The sequence below is a fragment of the Malurus melanocephalus genome, unplaced genomic scaffold (assembly GCF_030028575.1).
Source record: "Malurus melanocephalus ecotype Western Australia unplaced genomic scaffold, MMel_1.1 scaffold_721, whole genome shotgun sequence".
Classification (NCBI taxonomy): domain Eukaryota; kingdom Metazoa; phylum Chordata; class Aves; order Passeriformes; family Maluridae; genus Malurus; species Malurus melanocephalus.
Genome location: NW_026623953.1, coordinates 221,052 through 243,052, shown reverse-complemented (window position 1 = coordinate 243,052; position 22,001 = coordinate 221,052). Strand labels below are relative to the sequence as shown.

General features: G+C 40.2%; 1 protein-coding gene across 1 annotated transcript in view; it reads left to right on the top strand.

The window, feature by feature from the left end:
- CNTNAP2 (contactin associated protein 2) overlaps positions 1-21,995 on the top strand; it is a 33,603-nt gene extending 11,608 nt beyond the window's left edge. Inside the window, exons 3-5 of the mRNA XM_057384566.1 lie at positions 2,020-2,250; positions 16,538-16,609; positions 17,592-21,995. Coding sequence (XP_057240549.1) covers positions 2,020-2,250; positions 16,538-16,609; positions 17,592-17,791 — 503 coding nt within the window. The 3' untranslated portion in view covers positions 17,792-21,995. The remainder of the gene's footprint in view (positions 1-2,019; positions 2,251-16,537; positions 16,610-17,591) is intronic.
- The last annotated feature ends 6 nt before the right edge of the window (positions 21,996-22,001 follow it).

Here is a 22,001-nt window from a genome sequence, read left to right as displayed (position 1 = left end):
AGAAAGAAAGGGGAAAATGTAGGGACTAGAAAATCCATTCTTGTATGGAGGATCATATAAGGATCTAATGCAAATAATTTTCAGATTCTCCATCTTTGCTGTGTGCCCTTCTGCTAGGTGTGTGGGGGCCTTAGATGTTGTTTGTTTATCATTCCAAGATGATTGCAAAGACAGAAGTGGTATAGCTTAGCTCTATGTGAAAACCAGAGGTTGTTTTAGTCACGTTCAAGCTTTGACCAGTTTCCACCAGTTTTCTCCCAGTATATGTTTAAAGTGTAAACCCCAAAAGCAAAATGGTTTGTCTGGTTTGTAGCCTGAAATTCCTTGTATGTATTCCTGATGCAAAATCCTTTGTACTCAGGAAAACATTGAGATATGTATCATGCTAGTTTTTAGTGACACTAAACAGCTCAGACCTCAAAAAATTGTTCCTGATTTGGTTAGAACTGAACACAGACATTTCCAAAAGATTAGACATGCATTTTCTAATAATTTTAGTTTGAGGTTTTATTGGTAGCAAAATTCAAACCCAGATGTGCTTTGGTTCCCAGTTTATCCCCAAACTCTTAAAATAAAACCCTTTTCCACTTCCTCTTCACACGTCTCAGAAGCTTTTCTTTCCCACCTCCATTTTCTGTCCTTTTTCTTTTATGACACAACAAGGTAATTTACGGGCATTTTTTTTCCATTAAAAAAATACCTTTAAATGCTTAATATTGCTCCTATCTGAAAAGGTTGCCTTTGAATAATATGATGCTTTGAATAACATGGTTCTCCTCACATTTTTCTGTCCCCTCTGTCCCCCTACTTCTTTGCTCAGATCAGTGTGACTTTTTTCACTGACTTCAAGGGCCAGGCATTAACCCAACGACCCAGGGAATGGTGATTGGAAATGTCACCGTGCCTCTGGAGTGACAGTCCCTGATACAGCACAAACATGATGCTTCCACATGTCCTTTTCATTCACTCTTCCTACCACAAAAGAAAGGAAGCCAAAGTCCCCACTGTCATGTAAACATGCTATTAGACATTGCAGTGAGGCTTTGAAATGTTAATACCCCTCGAATGCAGACAGCTGACAGAAAGGGACAGTTTTGATTTGGTTGTGAGTCAGGCTGTTCCAACAGGTCCTGACAGAATTAAAACAGCTGGGAGCAGATGCCGGTTTCCTGGGTAGTAAGAGCATTTTGCATGATTTTGGGGTCATCTTAGCTGGTATTTTAGAAGGGAGGAAGCTACCTAAGCTTTGAGAAGCTTTGAGAGACAACAGCTGTGTTAGAGAGTGATGGCAAAGCCCTGTGCTCAGCTCATGGATACCAGTTGCCAGCTTGTCTGTCAGCCCACAGCAGCAAAGGGACTGGCACCGGGGTCTCAGTCCCTCAGCCTGCAACAGGGCTGGATGAGATCCTGCCACCTCTCAGGGGAATAAGGGAGGAGGCTGAGGATGGATGGTTTTCTACCTCAGGCCACAGGGACATTTGGCCTGCTGGTAAAGGGATACTTGGGTCCCAGGAGAAGGGACCCAAGAGATGCCTTCACACTTGGTCTCCTGGTGAAGGGACACTCAGTCTCCTGATGAGGAGACAAGAGAGGGACAGGAGTGACCAGGAGGGGTCTTGAGGGCAACAGGGCAGGGCTGAGGAAGGGGCATCTCTTGCAGCAGAAGCTTCAGCTGGGAGGAGAGACCTGGCCAAGGCTGTCCTGACACCTTCTCTTCCACCACTCTTCTCAGGGAAAATATGTTTTTCCTGGCCTTTTATGCTTTGATGACTCCTTCATGCCAGCCTTTCATTTTAATGATAGGATAGCAGTGAAATCGAGTCATGTTAAGGCCTGAAGGTTTCCACCTTTAATCTGTAATGAAATGTAAAGAAACCTGTCAGGGTCTGACACAATCTCAGTCTCCCTCAGAGAGGGACTTGGGAGCTGAGCTTTGGGAATCAGGTGTTCAAACCAACCGTTCTTTCTAAAGCAATGAATTGTTTTAATTAATATTTTTCCCTCTTCAATTTCCCATAGAAATTGGGAAGATTGACCAAGATATATACAAATACAACACCCCAGGATTCACCGGCTGCCTGTCGAGAGTACAGTTCAACCAGATTGCTCCACTCAAAGCAGCTCTGAGACCTACCAACGCCTCCTCTCACGTCCACATCCAAGGGGAGCTGGTGGAATCCAACTGCGGAGCATCTCCACTCACCATCCCACCAATGTCGGCCGCCACCGACCCTTGGCACTTAGACTCAGGTAAGATGGGGCTCATGTCACTTTAACTCAGCAGAGAAGCTCAGAGGGGAAATCCATCTGCCTTCCTCTGTAAAGAAGAGCAAAAATGAGAGTGAGGTGCTTGATAGGTGACTGTAGGGCTATAATCACTGTAGGAAATGCAAAACTGGAATGACAGAGATTTATCACCGCTTTTAAATGCACTTACAGGTTTGGGTGGTTTTGCTTTTTTTTTTAAATATTCTTCTTTGKTTTTCTTTTCTGTAAGTCTTCGGCTATTTAAGTGTTGAATTTTGACCTAGCTGCTGTGATAGCACTTTCTCTGTAGGCAGCAAAAGATTTCAAGTACATATAAATAAGGTACAGTAATATTTCTTATGCTGTATTCCTTGTAAGCGGGTATATTGCAGTCAGATTCATACAAAAAAAAAAGTAAATCTAATTTTAGGCATAAATGCTTTTATGTAAAGTGCTGATTTGTTTTCTGAAATGTCTGCTTTCTGTAGGCCATCTTTAATGGAAAATCCCATTAGTCATGATGGCATGCATTTTGTGCTGAAAATGCTGGAAAACCAAAACAATTTGCTGATCCCAGCAATCTCTTCCTGCTTTGTGACTGACACACCCTGAAAATAAGTTTAGAGTCTTTTGCTTCTTGAGTGTCAGGCTACCTTTACATTTATAGGGTCAGGTGTACATTGACTCCTGCCTTGCATTTTGTCTGCATTCTGGTTTCACTTGTAGAGTGTAAATTAGAACCTGTCCTGGCAAATTTGTTGTGTTTGAAGTGGGATAAAATTAAAATGCTAGAGGAAAAAACTAATCTATAATGATTAGTCTTTGTGTTTGGGGATGCATCCACATGCCAGTTTTTATATGAGAGGGAGCAAGTATAGATGTCTTTCTCAGAAGTACATGTCAGKATCCTACCTTTGAGGTTTGGTTTTTTGTGTTAGTTTGTTTTGTTGTTGTTGTTTAGGGTTTTTTCTTGCAGTGACAGGGAATTCTTTGCCGAATTTCCTTTGATCTCTTCTTCAGCTGAGAAATAGGGCAGGCATTTCTAAGGAGAGCCAGAGCTCATTGTAGAGCTGAGGATCCCAAACTTTAATACAAGCAGTATCATTCTTTAAAACCTATCATTCCCTCTTTGCTGCCATGCCATGCTATTCTGTCTCTTCCCCACTTACAACATGCAATTTTCCACCTGAATATTTTCATCATAAATTAGTAGTCCTTTTCTTCTCTGAAATTATTAGACTTTTTCTGTTTGTACCTGAAGGTTATGGTCTGTGCTCCTCTTTCCATAAAAACACATTTTCTGAATGATTCCTCACTGGGCCTGTCTTTAAAAAGTGTGCCATAAACTTCTTAAGGATATACCACTGCTGTGGATCTTGTGCATCTGATGGGTTTTGTTTGTTCATTTTTGTTGGTTACTTTTCCTTCCACTGCATTTGACTGCAAGCTGGTAAAAGACTATGGTGGGATTTACTTAGGATATTTGCATTACTCGTAATAGCTCCTGCAGTTCAAAGAAAGAGATCCTGTTTATCCTTGCCCATGCTGTTATACTTGACCTTGTGTTGGCTTAATCTCATTTTGTAAATTTAGTTGACCTGACAGATTACAATTGACACTTTTTCTTCTGCAYTAATTGTAGTACTCAGTTAGAGAGACAGCATGAAGGATGTCAGGGAACATACAGCATGCCAATGGGTTGGCTCAAGCTGTCTGTTAACTTCTGCCAGTAAAAAATAAATCTCATTGCCATAGCCAGACTTAACTGTTTCAAGTCATGGGCAAACAGAGGGCAAGTGGCCCACCTTCATTTTTGGTAATGATTAGTTTTAGTAAGATTAGAAGTTAGGAACAACTCCTCCTGTCCTGTCCAGTGATCCACAGCAGTAGAGGAAAAAAAATCATACTGCTTGAAAGACTTCTAGTGAGGGACTGCTGTACACCAAAGAAAGCAGCAATGCCAAGTGAGTCATGGTAGAAAGAAATTTCACAGCGAAGGAGTAGTGTTTCACTGGTTCAGGAGTACAAGGATATTCAGGTGTTAGTTGGTGAGCAATATCTGGCTTCTACTGTGGGTGGCTTTTCCGTGGCACAAAGAAGAGGTATCTCAGCAACTCATTTATCAGTAAGAACAACTCATTCTTTGTGGAAGTATCAGTGGTGTGCTGACACAGTCACAGGAAAAGTATATACTGTAGACTATGTAACCTTGAGTCATCAAAGTCATATTCTGTTAGTCATCAAAATGATCTTAATGACTGCTAAATTAAAATGCTTGGGTTTAGTGTGTCACTTTGCATTAGTAAATTGGCAATTTTCATTGAGGATTTTTTTATGTTTCCCAAACCCTACTTAAAACTTTCTAACGCAGATCATGTTGAGAGAGAAAATGGAGGAATCAGAGGTATAAGTAATTAGCTCCAGAACTGGAACAGCCTCAGTTCTCTCAGTGGGAATTTGCGCCTTCACTAAACTAGCTGAAGGGACAAAGACAAAAAGCAGTTTTGAAATTCACAGAAACACTTGCAGTGATGCTAAAGCAAAAGCCACTCACACTTTGTCACAAAGAAATGGTTGTAAATAACATGGCCTTGACAGCAGTAGTTACTATGTGCAGGGTTCCTCATTTTTATCTGTCATTTTAGTGTTACGTTACCTATTTAATTTTAAATAGTTCTTAACAAAACATGAGAGCTGAGGATGGGTTTTTCACAGTGAAAATTTTAAAAATCAGCAAAAAAAATTGTGGGAAGTATCACATGGTTTCAGTCTCATTCAGCGACATACTCTGAACTCATCCTGATTCATATTTTGGGTTAGGCGTAGGTTTTTAGCTTTGTTTCTCAAATATTGGGAAATACACTTTGTGGATTGAAAAATGTTGTAGGAGGGGATCAAAGTGTCTAAATAGAACAGATACATCAGACAACAAATGTAATGATCCTTTCACCTCTCGACTGCAGTGCTGGATCAGACTTTGCAGATAATTACTATAAGTTAAGCAGGTTCTGCCTGATGGGTGACCTATATGAAATGTTTTCTTTAAACTCTCCTGTGTAGTTACTGCATGAACATCTCCTGCTTGCTGCAAAACATTTTGCATGCCCTAACAGAAAGGCTAAAGGGAAAATCATAATGACACGCATCAGTCACGCATCTCAGCAGTTGACCTTTAAAATCAGGGGTTTATCAATCAGAAGCTCTGTTGAKTTTCTCCCCACACAAACGAGCTGTACAGCTTGTCGATTCACTGTCTTGCGCTTTCCATTAGCCTTGARTACACATCTATTTCACATTTACAATATTAGATCTTTTTTAATCCTTTTGTTATTATAGAAATCCCACTTCCCTCCCTCCCCACCCCTGGCTGGTATTTTGCCATGCCACGCCATTATCTTAAACCATGGTCTTGTTCAGCTCCTGAGTATTCTTACAGTGCRTAGTCTTTTCCTGTTGCTATGGTGATCCTTTCTTGGTGATGATAAAGCACAGGAATTCAACAAGTCATCTTTTCTGGAACGTGACTTTCTGGTGATTTAAAAGAAAAAGGTCAATAATCACATCCAAGCAGTTCATCAATATAGTTCCCTTACTGTGTTTTCCTCCCATCAGTATTRTCTCAGTTCATGTCAGACAATGCAYTTTGCCTTGATTACATCCAAAGGAGTGTAGAAAAGAGGCTAAAAAGAGCCTGGTCAATGAACATAGTATTTTAWAATGGCATGTTCTACCTTTACATATTGTCCAAACTATTGAATTACCTGTGTGGCATACATTGCAAAACAAAAGTTTTAATTTCTMTGGTCTTTAACTCTATTGGTGTGCATTTTAATATACATTACTGTCGCATAGGTAAAAAAAAAGATAATCACAAGGGGTTTTTGATATCTCTCTGTTTTGATATTCAGTTTAGCTAAGATATATGTCACTGATAACTGACACCTTGCTTGCTGCAGAGAAGCAAAGAAAAGCCCAAAGATGATTATTTCTGTAGTAGAAAGATTCCACACCTAAAGTACCTTGTAATTAAAATCAGAAGTTGCATGTTGTAGGGGTGGCATTGTTCAGTTTGTGGGTGCTTTCATCTAAGATAAAGGACCTGCAGTTCACTAATGAAATTTCACTTTGAAATTTTTCTTATTTATAAAAGTGGATGAAAGAAAAATGTAGGCATTGCCTGTCCATTATGGACAGAATGTGCTCCGGCTTGCCAAAGTACCCCATCTTGAATCAAGTAAAAGCAGGCGATCCCAGAAAAGCAAGGTACATACTATAGATGGCAAACTAAGCTTTAGCAGCTCTAAGCTGTCATGGCACTCTGTAGCTGCAGGATGCATTTTACTCTATGTAACAGTATGAACAGAATGGCTTCTAGAGTATTTAATGTGAGATTTAGCTAAACCTTCAACATATTACAAATTAAGAGGAGCAGGATTAAATGCTACGTCTGCAATGTTCTTCTGAGTGGCGTGACTTTTTTCTGACTGTACATGTTTAAACCCAAAATGCTCTTTATTTTTTGTGATAGTTGAAAGGTTTTGCCTTTTAAGAATCAACAGCTTGCTTTGAAACCTATATTGAGCATGTCTGGCAAAAACACACCATTGTCTTCAAGATTGAAACAGCTGCTTGCAGGATTTGATCTCTTTCAGTTACAAATCGATCCCTCTTCCTTGAACATGGCAGGAGGGCACAGCAACAGCACAGAGCACTATGATCCAAGCTCACCTATAATCAGCTAATTTCCTTGTCAAGTGAAAGACAGCAGTCCATTTCTGCAGTAAGAGAAAGTGTCACTGATGGTACTGGTGGCAGTGCTGAAGGTCACCTTCGTGATTCAGATGCTGTCAGTCGTGTCATATCTCGCCCTCTGACCACCACATCTCAGAGGGCAGAGCAGCAGCACCTGAGGAGAAGGCTGGCTCAGATGTGTGCTGGTRTGTGAGAAGGAAGATGGGAAATTGYTTTTGCCCTTGTCAAGGGCTTGCTACAAATGCTGCAGTGGGAAGGAAGAATCAAAGRCGTTATTTGCTGATGGATGATGATGCAGCTCTCAAAGCCGTCTCTGGTCACAAATACATGAACAAAACACTCTTCTCCTAGCCACAGACATTGAAGGAGTCCTGTACACATCTTGAGTCCAAGAGCATGAGCATTAAAGACACTGGTGACATAGGACATAGCACTCATTTTCTCTTTTAAGGGACCATGAGGGAGCAAGGTCACTTCCCCCAGCTTCCTGCAAAGGGGCAAGTGAGGCCAGGCAGGAGGGACAGAGGGTCTATACCACTTTTGTTCATGATGCAGCCTTACACRTCTAAATTTGATCTCCTAGTGTTAGCAAAATTAGAAATGGATATGAAGGCATTTGCTAGTATAAAATGTCATTCCTTTTTTCAAGTGTAGCAAGMCCATACTGCAGTCAGAGATTGATGCCAGGCTCTCTCTTCAGGGTTACTGATTACTCGAGGTGGTTGGCTTGTTTGTTTTTTTTAATTAACATAGCATGCAAACACTGGGAGTCTGTTTGTCTGCCAGTAAGCTAGCTTAATGTTTACACTCTATATGTGAGACTGAAGATGCACTTGCAATCCTGTGAGTCAACAGGTTCATCCTCTGCCGGATTCTGGTGCATCATTGTGATTGTTTACTCTACTGAGAGTGACCAGCATTCATTCCCCATGCTCCCAATGGTCTTGACCTGAGTTGTTTTCCAACAGGAAGGTAGCATTTTTTGTCAGACAGTCAGGAGGGATTAAATCTMGCAGAAACTCATAGCTCAGTTTCTAAGCACCAAGTGTTTCTTGCAGGCAAGAGGGTAAGTGGTAAACATTTAAATGCAACAGTTCCTATTTCTCTCCTGCCCATCAAACAGCTAACAAGGAAGAGCATCTGCCTGAAATTTGGCACAATCAGTGCTTCATCCTTAAAGGGTTTAATTATGGTGCTTGAACTACTGYAAATCTCTCTATTGATTTGGAATAAAAATGCCTCCCTCAGTCTCATGTAGCTCCTTCCCACAATTATGCATAGCTTTTTCTTAACTTTAAGACTATGTAATTTCAGTGTGGAATTTCTGACACTCTGCCTAATATATCAGACAGCTGGCAGACTGCCAAGCCTGTAAATTCTTTTGGCATTGGTTGACAGAGCAGTATTGTAGTTGTTTCATAAGCAGTGATTTGAATATTAATGCTGCTACCTAATGTCAAGAGAAGGTGCTAATATTAAAAAGAGAGTCTATTCCATCCTCTGCAAAGACGATACTTTTTACACAGGTACTAATCATAACTAGGAACAGAGGAATGGCATAAATTAGGGGGGAAATGGAGTAGAGAAGGAAACATTTAGATGCCTGAGGACTTCAAGTGACTGCTTTCTTTTTCCTTTCCCCAGGCAGAAAATTCTTATTTCCTGTGTAAGAGGTTATTCTAGATTACAGTCAGGTCATTACAGCTATTAAAGTTTTTTTTTTGTTTGAACTCTCCAATCTGACCCATTTCTTATCCCAAATCCAAGCCTTATTTTTYCTTTCTCCTTATTTGTAGCTGTCATAGTTTACAGGCTAGTTTGGTATTCTTGATCATTGGGGTGGATTTTCTTCTCTTTTTTGGGTGTTGGGGGAGAGGAGGGGTTGTTTCTTTCACATATTCCCTCTGGGTCCATTATCAGTAATTAGCTATACACAGCCAGGCTTTGACCAGCACTTAACTCCACTGTTCCTTTGAGAGCAAAAAGTGCTTCATCTTCTGCATTAATTATAAAAGGAAGTATTTGTRTATCTTCCTTAACAGGTGAAATTTAAGCACTGCTCATAAAATTTTCACGGATGTGGTATCTTAGGCCAGCATGACTCTTGTCTGGAGTCATAGTGAGACTCAGTGTCAAAGAGATGCTATGACCAGGAATCAAAAGAYAGATAAGGTTAGGTCTTTGATGGATGAGGGTGCTCTAATGTGCTGCAAATCAGTTGGAAATCTGGCAAAGCAAATGTTCAAAATACTGCTTCTGAGACCCAACTTGCTGATTTTCAACTGCAGATAAACAAAATCAAAAACTGATGCTAAATATCTCCTTTGACAAAGAAGAATTCTGTAGTATAGAAGTGCCAGATATTAGTGTTATAAAGTGTCTTGCCTTAACACTTCTTTGTACAATTACATGCTTGTGTGCAAGAGAAAGTGTAAAACGATAGTACAAAGGAGGAAACAAAGGAGGATCACCTAATCCATCCCAACAGACAGTGCAGGAATGTTTTCCCTGATTTGTATTTCATTCAGGACTAACTYGGGGAGTTTAAGCCACAAGTATAGRTCTCCTAATAAAGCACACATTTTTCTCTCCCTTTGCTAGGAAGATTGCTTTTCAAGACCAAAAGAAAGAATATTGTACAACTCTCTTGGTGTGAGCCACTATAAAACTCCACTTCCTCCTATCCTTRAGAGTACGGACAGGAAAGCTCACCTTCAGGAGGAAATGAAAGTGCTGGTAACACAGCAATTCAGAAACAGCTATCTTGACTGATTGGGTTCTCTGCTGTCTAGAGCTGACAGTCTGTATTGTCYCAGTTCATAGACCATGGAGCATTCACTTCATTTTCTCTTAGCACTGCCATTGTTCATTGTTGGCATTTCCATTGTTCATTTTAAAATTCACACCATTTTTTACTGAAACATCCAACAACACTTCTTCTATAATCCCCACTTACTTTTCCACACTGTCACAAGCATTTCCATGCAGAAGGACATGCAGAGGACAATGTTTCTATTAAGCCATCATTTCAGAAGATTTTTTAAATTTATGCTTATTTCACACTGGAATAAAAAGACAGGATTGGAGAGCTTTCACACCAAACACATGAAACYGTAGGTTTTGTGGTTTGCATTATCTATGTGCATGTTTTTCTCTCTCAGCAGAACTCACTAAAAACTGTCATAAAAACTACTTGAGATTCAGTGAAAAATTCTTAGGGAAAAACAGTATAACCTTTCAAAATGTTTTTGATCTAACGGAACATATGTGACAAAACTTAATTTAAGTAATTGGTCWGAATAGCATTAATGGATTGGAGATTTTTTTTGTCATTTATGTTCTGGGTTTTTTTTCCCTCCGTATATCCCCCAATCAAGATGGTTGTAAAGGATTGAAGAAATTGGTGAATTTTGTTCCAACATGGAGATTTTCAAGTTCCAAATAATTAGCATTATTGGCAACAGAGAGAAGACGACATTTTTAAAATAAAAACCCCAATTTTCCCTCTAAGCTGCACGTCTGTTCTGGTAGTTACAGAATTGCAATGTGGGTGGACTTTTTCCAATATCCTGTAACTTGTACTAAAAAAAATTATTAAGCCTGACTGTGAAGATTTCTGTGCAGTCAGGAAAATGGCTCATGCTAGGGATATACATGTAACTCTCTAACACTACACTTGAGACMTCACTAAAAGTTCAAGGAGTGATGATTGACCCTACATAACATGCTAGAACAAMCCTGACCTTTTCCAGACAACATGGCTATTAAGATCTTTTAAAAATGTTGTGGCAGAGTAAGTGTGAGGTTGGGTTTATTTAAACTTRAAAGTGTTTAATATTAAAAATCACTTCAGCCAAATTCTTGGTTCTATACTTAACCTGATGTCAGTAGGACTTCAAATCTGTTAACAGAGTTTAATGTTAAACAGTCCTCACTCAGAATCTGCTCTCAAATGCCGAGAAAAGCAAGAGTAGGGGTAGTTTTCCTCCTTTCYCAATTTTCAGGTTGGAGAAGTAGGAAAAAATAGACTAAATAAATAAAAAGGAACTTTCAATATAAAGTAAGACGTATAAAAACATGCATTGAAAGAGACAGCTTTTTTAATACTTTTTCAGATTTTTTTTCTTTTGCTGAATTGCTGCAGTTTGCTTCTCAAGAGAGCTCTTCACAGAGCCAAACTCRGGAGAAGTGGGTGGGACGGAAACAAGCAGGGGCATGAGCAAGAAAGGGTGATAGGATTTTAAGGGTTGTGTTGTTCACCTTTGAGGTAGAACTGTGTAATGGATTTGTTTACTCCTGATCCGTCATTTCTATGCGTGTATTTAGTTTCACTTGTGATCCAGTCCCTTCAGGAAGGGGAGTGGGACTGCACATTAATTTCTACTATCAAGAGTCAAACAATTAGTTTCTGGACTTAGAGTCTGTAATAAGGAGTGCTCTGTAATTTCAAACCACAGCAGTCTCACCTGACCAGCAGAGCTGACATGATTTTATAGAATGCCACCAGAGAGGTTGCTTTTAATTTCCCCTGTGCTRTGGAGAAGCAGGTTAGTGAATGGATCTGGTGTCCAAAACTTTCTCATAGTCCTAATATGTAACTGAGTGTTTGCTCTTGGTGCAAGGTCAGTTCTTGGATGTCTGGCTGCAAAATAGAATTAGGAAGAAGGAGTTGTAGTTCACATCTTTTCTTTTACTTTGTTATGTTACAGTTCTACTTCTTATCAATGCCTTGATTAATGCAGGTTTTATATATCTTGCAATCACCAGATCGGTGGTTCTGGTTGCTTCTCTAGCTCCTATTTGCGTGAAAATCCAACTGGTCTTAATAGTGGGAGAATACCTCTCAAAACTGTGGACATTGGTAAAGATTAAAGGTCAGAGAAGTCTTGCAACACATTAGATCTAGTCTGAACAGACTCACTTTCCAGAATTTCACATTTCCTCTGTTGTTTGTTTTAGGCCTGTGATAACACCCACACTTCCTTTTTTGGAGCAAATCTAAACTATRTCTTTCTTTGTAGCTGGTATATTTTAACCAAGACTTGCCCACTCAGTAAAAAAGTTCAGTTAAAAAGATTGCTTCCAATAATGTATATAGAACACTCCTGATACTGTATCTCAACATGAAATTTGCCTTTTTGCGGTGTGCTTCCTATTCTTAGAACTGCTCTTTATCTGAAAATCACTCTCTTTGGTTTTGGGTTTCCTCTTGCCTTTTAAGTGCACAGCCTTTTGCTCATTTCYAAGCCCACACCCACCTTCTAGACTACTCTTCTACTTTACCGAGGTCATTTTGTATTTCAATTTTGTGAATTTGCAAAAGGCTTTTATGTGAAATCCGTTGTAAAAAAAATTCCCTCTGAAAATGGCAGATGTAAAATAATGCCTATTATAATGAAGCAGAATTAATTTACTCAGCTAAACCAAGCACATCTGTCATCTTTAGCATCTAATCCTAATTGCRCTCTGTTTATCCAGTCCCTTCTTCCCTCTCCATTTATTGAGGGCTGCTATTTTGCATCTGGCTGTGGCAATGACCATGCTGTGTGTGCTGAGATCCTACTGCATTTTTGTGGTCATCTAAAACTTGAAATGTCATTAAAATGATGGCCAAAACATGGAATTTGCCTGCAGCCAGCCTTTAATCACCCTCTTAGGCACTACAGAGTTTCTTTAACTCCATTTACCCTGAGCCTAATAACAGAAAGTTGAAAAGTGCAAAACATCATTTGAGACTCTCTAGATTTTCTCTGTTGTTATTGAAACTGTGGCCTTGTAAACAGCAGCCCGTGAAAGAAAGAGAAAGCAAAGTGTGCCATGTTCCTTCATGTAAGTTGGCTTCAGGATGGTGGTGTTTGAAGCAAACCTGCTGTGGAAAGATGGGGTGCAAAGAGCAGCATCACCCAGCCTGGATCCTGGAAGGGAACCAGATGAAGTGATATTCATAGGCCACAGAGGAGCTTAGCATTTCCTGATACAGAGCAATCTGCCCCTCCACCAGCTGCAGTTTTTAGGAAAAGGTCTTTGRTGTGCCGTGACAGCAAACTGATGGCTCTGTGCCACAGCTGCATGAGCAGAGGATTTTAGGAAGCTGGCAGGACATTTCTTGGGTCAATATGTTGCTGTTTTCCAGGATGGATTAAAAAGCTCTTTGCTCTGTTCTTCATGTTTTGAATCACTCAAGTGAGACCCTGGCTGCTCAGAGCAACCTAGGGAAGATTCATTTTASGAGTTCCTCTTTACAACCTGTGAACAGCACTCTGTAGTCTTCTGTGCTTTTACTAGAGTGTCACTATTACTGCCATCAATTTATCAGCATGCTTTAAAATACTCTCTCCTCTTTTAGTTCCTGAATTTCAGCAGCAAAGGAAGAAAAAATCTCATTAGTTGTCTTTTTGGCAAAGTTGCTTAATATTGCCAAGGAATGTGACTGTAGTAAATTCAGAGAGGAATCTCCATGTGTTTGAATAATGCAACTCCCATCTGAAATACCTRCACTTGGTACCTGTTGGGGATAATTCTCTGTTAAGCTCATCCTGGAGGGTGGAGGACTGTACCCTCATACGTTCTTTTCTGCCTAATTGCTGTGGCAGGAATTACCCTTTTGCAGTTCTTAGATCTCTGGTCTGTAGCTATTTCTGATCATTTGAGAAGCTACTGAAGAATTTCAAGAGAACTTTCCATTAAAAAAAGGAAGCTAATTAGTTGTTTTCTTTCTCCTCTATCCATATGTAATAATTACAAAAATTAATTAATATTTTAAATAATTAGTTCATTATTTATTAATAATTAAATATTATTTAGAAATTATTTAGTAATTAATTTACATTAAGTAAAATAATTGTATTGCAGATTCTTTTGCAAAATGCATTCTATAACCTCACATTTGGCTGAGATTTTTGATACAATTTTTGAGTCAGAAAACTCCCCATAATATACAAGCAGGTCTCTTGATGTCACAAAAATAATAGAACAGGAATTCATGAATGATGGCAATAATATCTGCCAACACTGCTGCAGGTGCTTCAAAAAAAAGATTTATGAAAGTTTAAGCTCCTTTTTCCCTACAGCACTCCTGGTTGTCCAGCAGGGGCAGCACTGGCACAATTTAGCTAATCTGATGGTGAGCTCTTGCTGAAATACAGTTTTTCCCTGCCCCCAGACATGTTCCTGTTTCCTTTTTGTCAGAGGTGAGAGTCTCAGAGTGAATCCCATCTTGCTGATCCGATGGACTGCTCCTCCTGGGTGTGTAAGATGACTGGGTGCAATGGAAAGCGGCTTTGGGTGGAGACATTGGGTTCAGTCCTAGCAGCAGCTCTGAGACAAGATCAAGGATGGAGCTTCACATCCTGCATCATGTTCTTCCTTATCCTGCAGGTCCTTCAGTGCCTTTTGAACATCATAGGCTGTGGTCTTCCATCTGCCAGGAATTCCCTGTAGCACAGCCACTGTGATGTGGCAGCTCGGGAGGGATCATGCTGCCATGAACTGCAGCTTTCCTCTTCCTTTACACTWTACTAGTGCTGTGATCCTTGAAATAACCTTTTCAAAGATAAAATATAATACTCAGTTGTCAGGGAAAGAGGAACTGTGACCTTTTGTAGATAATCAGATCTCTTGTGTTAGGGTAGAGGAAACCAACTCTCAACCAAGTGGCAAGTGGTAGGGATTGTTAACTGCCTGTGCTGCTGCTCAGATGACAAGGGGCCTTCTTTTGGGTTAGAATGGCAGAGAGCAATTTCTTGTGATTCAGCAAAGTGATGCTTTCTCTATTGTATTGTTTGGCTTTAGGATATTCCTTGAGATGCAGGGAGGGCAGGTTTAAAATTAGGATGTATTTTCCCACCACCAACCCTTCCCTTTTGGCACTGCAAGAATATTTTATTGACTCTGTGCCAAAATTCATTAATACTCCTCCACAGTTCTTTGGAGCAAAATCCACTGATACAGAACCAGGTATTTATCTGTTATTATTTATAGCCTGATTCATTTMAGAGAGGTGCAGAAGAAGGTTTTCAGGAGCCAGAGAACCAACAAATGTCAAAGGAACAAGTGCTGCTGGCAAAAACTGCTGGACAGGGCCCCTCCACTGAGCTCTGAGAAACGTGTTCCTGTTTGTCCTGTAGGCAGCCAGCCAAAAACCAGCTGCTGAATACACAGCTGGTTCAACTCTCTCCCAGAGCAGGCACATAGAGGGCTACTCGAGCCCCAAACCTCCTTTCAGGCCATGTGGCAAGCTGAAACCATTAATTCTTTTGTGCAGCTGCTTTACAATACAAAAGGAACTTTATTATGGATTTTGCTCCATGCTAATAGAAAGACAGTTGAATTCCCTCAGGCAGTTTTTGGTATACTGAATGCATCACTGGTCTATAAAGGTAATTGATTATTTTAATATAGTATCACCTAATACATCAAGCAAGGAAAATACAGCTGGGTTTCAAATGCTAAGAAGCAGTTCATTTCCTAGATTATTTTAAGTTTCTCCAGTCATGCACTTTTAACAACATTTTCTCTACTTCAAAATCAATGCCATAGTCCAGTGGCAAAGACGGAAATGATTGCAACCGCTCACCCGTYTCCCTGGGCTTGCTTAGTCATTGCAGTGTCTAGCTGCTATGTCTGACCATAAAGAAAATGCTGATAGTAAGTTTAATTTATGAGATTGGGTTTGAAAAGCCTCTGTGATATTTTCTGGAGGTTAATACCAAGGCTACCATCCAAATTCATCCAGTTTCATCCAGTTCTGCTGCAAGGAATGTCTCCTTTTCAGGTTGCTGGCAAGTGAATGCTGGCACATGTGCCTGTGTCTCATCTCCRTTTCTGCRTGSTGGGAGCTCTCCTCAYCCACAGGCTCTCTTGCCTGCCATGSTTCAGYTCTTCCARTTCACAATCTTGCTCCTCAGCTCCAAAGTCRCTCTAGCAGTGGCTCAGCTGGAATGCTAGGCTTTCTCCTAGAGTGGCAAAAGTGCCAGTGGCAAAAAATGTGCTCTGTGGGGTAGCTGCTCTGTGGCTCTGACCAACAGGAGATGCAGCCCCTCTCTTACCTTGRACTGCACAGCAGTGACAAGGATTCCAGTCTTTCTTTCAAGGACCATAAAGCTGTACACAATGGTGGTCACAAAATCCTGGAAACTTCTGAAGCCTTTAATGACTAGCAGTGASAAAGGAAAAAGCCTCTATAATAGTAGGTATGATCACATATTTTTAAAAGAAAGGGGTTTTTTTTTTTGGTTTTGTTCTAACTTACCACTTAAAACTTACTGACCTTATGTTTGTAAAGRACAAAATGTCCTTCTGTATCAACAGCAGTGCTTACCAAGTGTATCTCCTTTATTTTATTTTTGTTAAAAGGAGGAAGCAAGTAGTTCTGAGGGATTAGATAATATTGATTTTTTTCCTTTTTATTCATCTATAGATAAATATTTAATGATGACAGTTTTCTTTAAGTTGTATCTGAGGATGTTGGATGTATTTCTGAAGTTTTGCAGGAGTTTCACTGCTATTACAACAYGAATCTTTAATTCTCTGTTTACAGCAAGTGCTGATTTCCCATACAATGGTCAAGCTATAGGAGATGGAGTTAACAGAAACTCAGCTATTATTGGAGGTAAGAAAACTGTCTGCTTTTCCAAGMTACTTTGCACTATAACTCTGATGGCTGAATTGCAGTTGGTGGCAAGTACATATGTTTCCATAACCAGATTTAGATTAGTTGCTTTAGTTTTGATTTCCTGAGTTATTTTTCCTTTCTAATTTATCTTTTTATTATTACTYATAACTTTTCCTTAATGATTTGAAATGTTACAATACTAGAACCACATCACATTCCTCAGGAAAATTTAGGCCATGCCTGAACAGCCTGTCTTCCCAACTCATCAGTTTAAATAAAGTGGCATAACATAACTCTGGCTGATTAYAAGATTTTTTAACCTGAAAGTTTTACAACAACTTCATCCTGGAAAATTCTTATCCCTGTAGAGAAGGGCCCTGACTGGAACAGTGGTGTTTTATCACACAGATACCTATGCCTAAGAGAATAACATTCATGAGACTTCTCTGTAACAGGGTTGAACCCAAAATAAACCATTGCAGGAAAGCAATTAAGGCTAGAACTGATGATAAAGCAGTTACATTTGCAATTATGTGGAGCCAGTGCCTGTGGCGTGAGCCAACAGTGAGCCACGCCAATTTTCAGGGACATGTAGAGGAGCTATGATAGGTGTTTACAGCTGACCAGAAAGTGAACATCAGAGATTCCACCTTCAGAGAGGTGCCCAGGCCRTGACACATCACCAGTACACCCCACTGTTCTAGGAGAGCTCAGCACCATGGTCAGCAAAGCTCAGGCCTGTAAGTAGGTATTAACGTTGAAGTTTTTACCTACGGGATGAAAGTCACCAGCAGACTTCATGGAGCTGCATTTTGTATGTAATGAGAACATACATAAATACGAGAGTAGTAGAAACTGGTGATGCCCAACTGCCCAAGCAGCTTCAGCTCAGCTCCAAGGAGTATCGTGATCCTTTCCTTGTGTTAAAATCTGCAGCCGGTCTCACCGGGGGCATCTTTTCTCTCCTCCTGTGTTGTAGGCGTCATCGCAGTGGTGATCTTCACCATTCTCTGCACCTTGGTGTTCCTGATCCGCTACATGTTCCGCCACAAGGGAACCTACCACACCAACGAGGCCAAAGGGGCAGAGTCCGCCGAGAGCGCCGACGCCGCCATCATGAACAATGACCCCAACTTCACGGAGACCATAGACGAAAGCAAGAAGGAATGGCTTATCTAAGCCCACGGGGATGGGGCCTGGGGTGGGGTATGAGCTGGGCCAAGGTGGGACTGGGATGACTCTTGCAGTGGAGAGAGAACACTCTGTGTCGGACACTTGAGCACACATAGGATAAAAAGATCAGCACAACTGGAGGAGCAAGTGACAGGAAAACACCACTGAGACTGGAGAAAAAAAAATCTCAAGCATTTAAGAAAAAAATACTTTTTAATATTTATTTACAGCAAATTGCCCCTTCTGTATCCCAACAACTACAACAAAGAGCAGTTTTGCAGCTTCAGCATTGGTTACAATTTTTAGTAATACCTGTCTATTTCTGTGTGTGTTTAGAGATGTTCTGGATACCTGTGACAAGAAACAGGGCTGGTTTTTTACATTTTTTAAAAGCTGTTTAAAATGTGGGTGGTTCTGTCCTGAGAACAAGTGGCAGCCCCTTCTTCCCAACATCAGCCACTTCCCCTCAAGCTGCYCTCAGCCTCTCACCTTGACCACTTCACCGCTTGTTTTGGTGGCGTTGATCCAGGGCTTCGGGGCTGGGGGTGGGACAGCRGGGTGAGGATGCAAATCTTACTCACCAGTTTCTCAACATCTCATCAGCCCATGTCAGTCCTGGCAGGATCCACCTTGACCCAGGCATTCAYTGATTGTGTGCAATTCTCATTAACAATGTAAAAATGCTGTTATTATGATGACTACTACTACTACTCAAGAGGATTATCATAAAGCACAGGAGGCTTTAAAAGTTTTTTGTATTATTTTGTTGGTCTCCAAGGGAGAACGATGCTGTGTGAGTCTGTGGACCTAGTCTGTTCCTGTGTCTTTGTCTATGGCACTGGTGACCTGAGGCACGTGCCGGGTTAAACCCAGCTCTGCCTGTGGCAGATTGGCATATACTGTACATTGTAGTAGGGAATTAGACCCAGACTTTGTTTGTTTCTCTTTCTTCTTAAAAGACTGTCATAGAAATATTAGTACAGCTTTAGTCAATGCATTTGAACCCACAGGCTTCACATCCTACTTTTTTTTTAAATCTTGGGAGTAGAAATTTATTCCTTAAACCCCTTGTTTCAGTTCCTTTGCAAGGAAAGCCTCTGCCGGCAGTGTTTGCACTGTCAGGAAGGTGAGGCAAAGGAGGCTTGAAAACTCTGCCTCCAGAGCATGTGAGAAACACACAGCATACAGGGGAGGGTTGCTTTTCAATACAGAGATATACCTGAACTATTTTACTGTCTTTGTAAGGTATTTTTAAGAATAGCAAGGCCAATACCAAGTAAAGCWTTGCATCTCATTTTTCCTCTCAAATCAGGAAAGTCATAGGTGTCTCCTGAACAGGAGGCAGGCAGCGGGTAGGAAAGACAAAGGGGCAGCCTGAAGACCCAATATCCTTTGGTGGCAATAACAAAGCTTTAGCTTGCCCACTGTAGAGAAACATGGTTCTCTCATGGTCTGAACTGATAGGAATTTAAGGCCTTAATGGACAGGTTTTGCAGTGGAACAGAATGAAGGAATGAATATACTGCAGAGCTTTGCCATGTGCTGAAAGAACAGAAACAATAAGAAGAATTTCCCTTTAAAAGTATTTAAAGTGCTGGCATTTTTAATTTCCCTATTTCTTTGGTTGCAACTTTCACTGTTCTAATTGACACTTTAAATATTTTTTTTAAATCATCTAGGGGGAAGAAATATTGGAGTCTTACCAGACAAGAAATCGATAAGCACAATTTGTCAGAAAAAACATGGCAAGATAGTTTGGGTTTTAAGTATAGTAGCCTAAAGTCCAGTTCTGGAGTCATTGAACATGTATAACAGAGCAAAGCAAGCCCATTAATTTCTTCTGTTTATGGATTTGAAATTAGCAGACAAAAAAGTTGCCAGTTTCAAAAGAAATTATTGCTTCTCAGGTAACATGTGTGGCAGAGAGGTTCAGGTAGGCATAATTACCTCTGTCACTCTTGTGCTCTGCAGTCTTTTGCCTTGCCTCCAGTATTAACCTCTCCTTCTCTTGTCTGTAATCAAGCAGATGAGTCCTGGGTTTAATCATGGATGTAAAATAAGTCTTCGCTCCTTGGAGAATATAAGCAGGGGATGGATCTACCCTGCACCACCATTCAGCAAACTACATAGAAATCACAGATGTCTCTGTAGGATTGAAAAGGCATTATCTTTTCTATATTATTTTATATTTCATTTTATTTTAATGGTGTTTTAGTCCACTCTGAAAAACATCCTTGCCTCCGACTTCAAGTTGCCAAGATAAGTGAATAGAGCATAATTTGCATAGGTTGGGGTTTGATTTGCAGAAGTAAGTTRCCAATCTGAATTTAATGTCTGTGGAGAAGATCAGAGCTTACATATCCTGGGAGACTAGAGTCCTCTGCCATCTTWTGTGGGAAACACAGATTTAACAGCCATACTGCAAACTGCCAAATGCCTCAACACGGCATTAGAAGGGAAAGATGGTTTGGCCTCCATGTCTAAMCAAGTCCTTGGCAAACTGAGGGACAGTTGTTCCTGGGTTATGGTAGTGAGGCCTGTGACATTTATTCACTGATTTTCTGAAAGAATCTCCCACAACCCTGTAAGCAAGAACTTCTGGAAAATAACCTTTGACCATTGTACAAGCAATAGTTACAAATTACTATCTTAAATTTGAAAACCAGGGTTTAAATTTCTGAAATCAAGTCATGAGCATCTGCGCCTCTCCCTTGACTGGGCACTGTGGACCTTTTTATGTAAAATACATTAGTGCTATGATAAAATGCAGTCACTCTCATAACTCTAGAAACCTTTAATTACTAGAATTCTCGTTTCTCCTTAAACTGGACCTTGGACACGATATTATTGATGACAGTGCCCCTGTACAGGCATTTAGTGACTTTGGGTGAATTCCTGCCTGTCTGCTTTGTATTTAATTTCTGAGAATGGTGTTTGTTTAATTATAGGCAGTGGTCATTCAACAGCCTGGCAGGAAAGCAGGAACAGGCTCAGAAACATAGCCTGYGTGTTTTGCTAGCACTGTATCTATTCTGAGGATTTCTTCCTCTGCAAGCCTATCATTGAAGGCTGAAACAACATCCATACTTTATTCCACCCCCTCTTACTTGTGCCAAAAATCCATGTTGTTTAACAGGCATGTGGGAAAATCCATTGCAGGGGAGAGTGGATCCTGCTTTTATAAAACTCTGTACTTTCCCCAAAGAATATTAAAATAATCGGTCTTTTGTCACCTGCTTGTTAGCTGTTTCACCTGYTCGAACTGTGCAGAAAAATGTAGCTTCTTGTACTGGTTTGGGAACCAAAGTGTCCCAGTTGTGTTTCTAAAGGGTCATTCYTGATACTGCAGGAAGTGAGGGCAAAACTGCCACCAGCAGTGGGGAGAGCAAGACTGGGCTGGAGATCGGGCTCTCAGTTTTAGTGAAATAATGAAAGCAATATTTTGGATTCTCATTCACAAGACATGCAGACCACCAGGTAATGAGACATGGAGCTCCAAAGAGACAAAACACTAGAAAACTTATTTTGATGTCAACCCAGCCTCTAGGGAAATCTGCAGTCCAGTCTGGTGGTTTTGAGTCAGGTCTTACACACACAGCTTATTCCGTATTTACTGATAGAAAATMCAGATGTATTAAATAGGAATATGTATCTTGAACTCGTACTGGAGGATTTCTGCTTTGTATTTTTTGTGTCTTAAACTTTATCTGTATCTTTTATATCTCTTCTAGCAGTTACCACTTCAAAGGTTGGCAGCATTTTAGTGTCATGCTCTAGGCAGCATGATATATGTAAAAGAATGATCATCATAAATATTTTAGTAAGACTGCCGAAGCAGTGGTGTATATGTACAAGTTTATTGTACTGATAAGAACTCATTTTAACTAAAACAATGTCCTTTAATGGCAGATGAATCCAATTTCCAGGGTATCTGTTGAAATGTGAAGCTATCTATGTTCGACAAGCAATAGCTTTTAATATGGTTTCTCCCATGAATGATTTTGCATTCTATCAAGCATGATGATCCTGCAAGGGTGTCATTTTTGAAAAGCAAAACCTAAATTCTGTTAATCAGATGTCATTATCCATCCTAGAGGAATTAAACAAAAACCTTGCCTTCTAACAGCAACAGCATGCAAATTAGAATGAATGAAGGGCAATGTGTTTGTGTGCATAAATACCTTCTGCGAATGTCTTTCCTTTTAACTAAAGTTCT